A 6618-nucleotide genomic window follows, 5' to 3' on the forward strand; every position below is an offset into this window, starting at 1 on the left:
CACGTCGTCGCGATGAGGGAGGTGTTAGGAACGACTACGGATCAATGCGGTTCGACCCATCGTAACCGTTCACAGGATTTCGACTGCACAATAATTATTATTATTATTATATGACTAAACCCTATAAGGACAATCGATTAAATGATGGTTTAGATTTGAAGAAAGTAAATAATTTACTTATATTATGTTAGAGATAAGAGAATTGTCCAAAAGAGATTTAGCTACTGGAAGAGATAAAGTTGGTGGATTTTGGTGGTTAGAATCTGGGGTAATCATTCGGTATCCTTTTGGGTGAGTGCAAAGAGAATTATATAATATTATATGAATTAGGTGTGTGCCATGAGAAATATGTATTTGGGTATAATGAGTAAGTGAGTAGCATGAGCCATTTAGTTATGGGAAAATATCGAGCCCTACCTGTTGTTGCAAATGTCACATTGGAGACTATCTACTATTACATGAAAATTGGAAAATTCTACAGTAAAATTCAATAAGACAAGACCCATGAATTTTAGAAACGAAAATTTGACAGCCTTGGGATGTCGTAACTTTTGATATTCCCTAGATTCGACGGCTTAGAGATGTCGAAGTTCTTTTATCCTCCATTAATTCGACGATTTCGACCTATCAGAAGAAAAAATTCGACATTGAAAAATTTGACATCATGGTCTATCAATTTTTACGAAATTTGATAGTCTTGGGCCTTTGAATATGAGATTTTTTCACGTTGGATACCTTAGGTCTAAGCCCTTTTCTTTCATTTAATCTCGTTTTTGTTTTTGTTTTTTGTGTCATGATCCAAAAGAGTGTTCGGCTCCTATAATAATATATGATGTCTACGTGATATGTTTTGATTGAAATAATAATATATGATGTCTACGTGATATGTTTTGATTGAAAATTAAACATATTGGGCTGTGAACAATGTAGAAAAAAGGTTCAATTAGGAGTTAATGTGTTTGAAAATCCAACCAAAATGTGACACGTAGACACCATTCTTATTTTATAAGAATGGGAAATCTTAGTTGATCCTGACTTATTTATTTTCTATATGGCATACTCAATCGATACTCTCAATGTGATAGGCTTGAAAATCGTAGATATGCTCTTCTCGGGATATAAAACTATACTTTTCTTTGAGAAATCGTAATTCTGTATAGTGAGGGTAGTAGATTTTGCCCCGGTGACATCAGGAGTGTAGATTGAGTATGCCACGTGTGTTAGTTAGATTGTCACGACTCTTTCCTTTTTTTTAAGTATTTATTCCCCCAAAGACTTTAATGGTTTGCGAACATGGGTAGCCTTTGTCATGTCGGTATTGAAGACATTTGGAGTGGATCAAAGTCAACTAACAGATATTATTGACTGAGCGCAATATCCAAAACCATTTGCTCAATATCAAACTAAATGCCTCACTTATAATCTCCCTTTATAATATAATATATAATATATTATTATCCCAACAACTCCATGAAGGCTTTAAATAAGCCACTTCGCTTCTTCTTTCCCCTCATCTTCACCCCTTCAGCCCATTGAGTCATGGAAAGAGTCGCACATATACTCCTATTTCTGCTCGTCACAGCGACTGCCTCCACGTTCAATGCTCAAGTAATAAGAAGAACATTCTCATTGTTTTTTAATTAGTTAGTTCATTTTCGTTGGTTGCAATCTCTATAACATGATCTGGGACTTTTTTTTATTACTTGCAGGTGAAGAAGGAATGCGAGTATGTAATGGTGGTGAGCACTGGTCCATCTAAGGGACCAACATACAAGCTTAAGGTGATTATAGAAGCAATTGGCGGAGAAAACATCAATACTACCAATGTCGTCAAGAAGTGGGGCAACATGGGTAGTAAGCATACATACTTCTTACCCAACTCCGTGGATATATTTAAAACCTATGGACCTTGTCTGGAAGCTAATTTCTGCAACATTTTGATTGCCGGGAAGAAAGGAGAGCTCAAGCCTCACTGGTATATAAACAACATCACCGTCTCTACCAAGGGTGATGGTGTCAATCGAATGAAAACTTTTAGTTTCCTTTTGGATCATGAGGTTGCATACACCAATCCTCCTGTGAGTTATGGGGAGTGCCCTTGATTTGTAATTATATGAATCGGGACTTGTGTTTAGTGATGTCTCACTCCAGTATGGAATCTGGGATCATCTTTTAATAAAACATTTGCTTCAAACTGTTTGTCGACCAAGCACTACTTATGCCTTATTCAAAATATTGGAGTTCGTTATATGAATTGTATTTCATCTATTTGATGGATTATATTAATAATAAAAAATCAATAAGATCCATTACGACATTGGTGAGTTGACTTGTTACTTGAGATTGATGTTTGCTCTGTTACATAATGCAAAGCATGAAATTCACTATCAATAAACTCGCCAAGTAATTCTTTACTATTTTTTCAAAATTTGGACTATAACCTTTTGCTACGAGTCGAGATTTGTGACGAGAATTGGTTGCATCCGAATTTTTCTTTAATTTGAATATTCATTTGCAATCAATCACTTTGTGATTTTTTGGGGGGAGGAATTGGAATTTAAGTACCCTGATATCGAAGAGCATTGAACTCTTCTGACATTGCCAATCCCCGAGGCTTTGGCTTGATAGCTTCAGAAAAGTTTTGGGATTCACTATGTTCTGATATTGTAGAACTAGACCTGTGGCTGAACAAGGAAAGATGATCGTTTCTTTTGATAATACTTACTTTTGACCGAGTAATTAACCATGGGATGGTTAGCTGAACCAACATTAATAAGATGGTCTTCAATGGTGAGATGAGCATTTAATGAGACTGTAGGTGACCTATGAGTGGAGGGTACATTAGGGGAGATAGGGGCTGTTGGTGGTGTAGGACTATGAATGGAGGGTATATTAGAAGAGGTAGAAGTAGTAGGTGATGTAGGCCTAGGGTTTAGGGGAATGATTTACGAGGATGTATTATGGATCTGATTTGGTGAAGGAGGAGGATGAAACTTAACAGTTGGTGGAATTGGCCGAATTGGATGAGAAAAAGTAGGAACCTTGGGATTAGAAGATGAAGCAAAAGGAAAATTTTCTTCAATAAACTTCACATAACGTGAATGGTAGATCTTGTTGGAAGAAATGTCAAGACATCCATATCCCTTGTAGGTGGAACAGTATTAGGAAAATTGCGGTACAAAATTCATCTCCCCAATATTTTAAGGGCAGAGAAGCTATGTGGAGTAACACAAGACCAGTTTCAACAATGTGACGATTTTTACGCTTGGCCACACCATTTTGCTCGGATGTATGAGGATAACTTATTTGATGAGAAATGCCAAAAGACGAAAATAATGACGCAAATGATTTATTAACGAACTCGCCACCACCATCTGATCGAAAGGATTTAATTGTTCAAGAGAACATATTTTCAACTAAGTGCTTGAAATGAAGGAAACATACAAACACAGTAGATTTATGTTGTAGTGGATAAAGTCAAGCAAACTTTGAAAAATCATCAATGAAAACTTCATAAAAACGGTATCCAATGTTATTTTTGTGATGTAAGATTAGAGAAAAAAATAAAAAATGATGTGAACTAAAATAACAAAATAAACTATAAATATCGTAAAATAGTATCTTAATATTGAAATGAGCGAGGTTTTATTGGACACAATAATCTTAAGACAAATTTCGTTCCTATGATGTGTTAATAGTCTTTGGATGTCTTTCTCCCAAGATACAATGCTCCACATGTGTACAAGGCAGCACACCTAGTGTACACGTACAAATGAACTTGTATTGTTAATTGTACTCTCAAAGACAAATGAAAAAAATATCTTAAAAACAGAAAAACAATATACAAGTAATAACTTGAAAATTGAATGAATCAAAAGAGGGAATAAATGAGAATTTATGGAATCAGAAGTGTCTTTCTGTACAGTTACCAAGACTGCTGAAAAGTATGCTTGGGTTGTGACTGTTCAAACAGACACACATATCTATAGAATTGTGACACAATTTGTGTCTCTTAGAACAGTCACGAGTTGTGACTCATTGAGTTCAACTCAATCTAATAAAGTTTTAGCAAAATTTGACCTTTCACTCGCACCCACGTGAAGTTTAAATATGAAAATTTGCACCCCTCTGCATGCACATCACATATGCACACACTCACTAAGGTTTTTCAGATCAATAGTTCCAAATCCCTTTTAGAACCCATGGGCTCTCACGTCTGCGTGGGCTTGACCCATATCTTTCTCACACTTTCTATACTATATGAGAGTTTTTATATAAGAGTTTCATTCTTTTATTGTTTCTATCCGATGTGAGACTAAAATTTACAGTACAACTTACAAACAAATCACTTAACTCTTACGTTCACTTTTTTTACTATAACTTTAACTTTTGCTTTTACTTTTACTGTCACTTCCATTCAATCATTAGTATAAATCCAACACTAATCCAACAATCCCTCACAAGAATGGGGAAAGTCAAAACTAAATAAGGAATACGATAATTCTAAAAAAATAAAGAATACAATAAAAAAGGTACTGTATCAGGAAAAGTAGCTTGTGACTTTGAACTTTCCTTAATGAGAGTCTATCAAATTTACTAGATTAAGTAGTGAGCTTAAGTTTTGAACTATTTAGTCTTTCATGTAAATCAAGACAACAGACTTCTCACATTTCTTTTTCAAACATAGTAAATTTTTACGATTATATTATGTAGATACGTGATTTCGCTATTACGATGGCCACGTCTACTAAGGATTGGAGTCGCCACCATTCATATTGTACCCCCTAAATCCCAACACGAATCACCATGATTCCTTGCTAGAATTCGAGATATTGAAAACTCTACCCAAACGTGATAGTAACATAATTATGATTATGTAATGATAAAAATAATAATATGATAGTAGAAAAAATAATAATATATAAATTAAAGAATATCAGAGTGCAGAAACAACCTCAATTCTAACTTATGATTCACTTACAATATTCCAAATCCATAACTTTAACAAAATGAAATAAATAACTGAATCCTAAATATATCCTTAAACAAACGGGGGCTACAACTCATCAGTAATGAACTCCAAGTGATAATTCCAAATTTTTTCCTCAAAGCTAACTCTGAAATCTGTCAAAACTAAAAAGGTGAAGGATAGGGTGAGTAACAAGGGAGTTACCCAGTAAGAAACAAATATCTAAAACTAACAGTCACCTAAAAATGAGAAAAATCATTCTAAAATATTTTGGAAAGATAGGAATTTTTTTTCCGTGTAAACAATAATAAAATGGTTAAATCATACTATATTTAAGTAACTGCAAATCATGTCATGACATAAAATTTATGAATTAGACAATAACTAGAAAGTAATAAATATATGTATCCTTTGTCAACCTACTAGTTCTATTTTCAAAATAACATATAAAATATCAAATTTCAAATTTTATCAAATATTTTAAAACAAAATGTAAGCCAATCTAGAAAATTAATAACTATTTTCGTCAACTTGCAAATATTCAACTTTAAAATCTCGTTCTTCAAATTTTTACAAAATAATTCTTAATCATAAAGTAAACATTTTAGAAATATAACTATAATCACTACATAAAATAATTAACTAAATAAAATTTAGATTTTATAAATTAAAATAAAGTAAATTTAATAATTAAGTACAAACAATGATAGTGTGTTTGTTAAGAGGTTGAGAACCACGACTAAATACCTCTTAGTCAGGATATGAATATGCTCTAAATTTTACTAATGTGAAATCCCATCGTTAGTTCATAATTTTGTAGTCGATCGCTACACTTACCTCATTAGGATGACCATTTATCCGGTTCAGATTGATTGTTGATTGTGACCATAAGGTACAAGTCCTTTCACAAAGTGTCAATACGTTCAACTACTATTAAATTATTAATGATCATTGAATCGTCATCTCCATCTAAGCCTATCAGGCAAATATAAGGTTGTTTAAGACATCTCTACATTTTTCACAATTACCTTTACATTACATAGTTTATCGGTAAAGATATAGAAGAAACTTTCAGATCTTAGTTGTGATATTAATCCATTATGCATCTCATACTACATAAGAATTTAATATCGCAACTATTCATCCTGAGATAGGTTGTCACTCTAGATGTGATATGACAACCCACCCTTTCAGGTTTTCACAGACTCTTTGATAAATCTCAAAATAATTATATATAGGTATTATTTTATTTTGAAAATTAAAAATGAATAAAACAAATAAGTGTGTGAAATGAACATCTTGGTTCTTACCATGCAATGGCCCAACCTGTAAAAATAAAACTATACTTATCGCCTCGCGATAACAAAATCATAAATAAATATGCAACTATCGTCTAGCAATAACAGAAAGTAAATTAACTCCTAGATATCTATTTGCCATCACACGTAAACAATGAGACTCCACACTCTCGTTTAAATAAAACCAAGGTCATTGCATCTACAATGTGATCCTTTCAAATTTCAACATTTAAACCATTTTCTTTCTCAACTCAACAAAATCATTGTAAATTCTTTAAAGAAATAAAAGTAAATTTTTCAACAAATTCAAATATTAACACTCATTTTATAAAATAATTTGAAGATAATAAT

At 32.8% G+C, this 6618-nt stretch overlaps 1 protein-coding gene across 1 annotated transcript; it reads left to right on the forward strand.

Moving 5' to 3' along the window:
• Positions 1 to 1451: 1451 nt before the first annotated feature.
• On the forward strand, positions 1452 to 2315 carry LOC147406006 (uncharacterized). The gene is made up of 2 exons (XM_086432746.1): positions 1452 to 1608; positions 1710 to 2315. The coding sequence occupies exons 1-2, from the start codon at positions 1540 to 1542 to the stop codon at positions 2100 to 2102; spliced, it is 462 nt and encodes a 153-aa protein (XP_086288872.1). The 5' UTR covers positions 1452 to 1539; the 3' UTR covers positions 2103 to 2315.
• Positions 2316 to 6618: the final 4303 nt, after the last annotated feature.

The sequence above is a fragment of the Akebia trifoliata genome, chromosome 3 (genome assembly GCF_017979445.1).
Source record: "Akebia trifoliata isolate Shusen 1 chromosome 3, ASM1797944v1, whole genome shotgun sequence".
NCBI lineage: Eukaryota > Viridiplantae > Streptophyta > Magnoliopsida > Ranunculales > Lardizabalaceae > Akebia > Akebia trifoliata.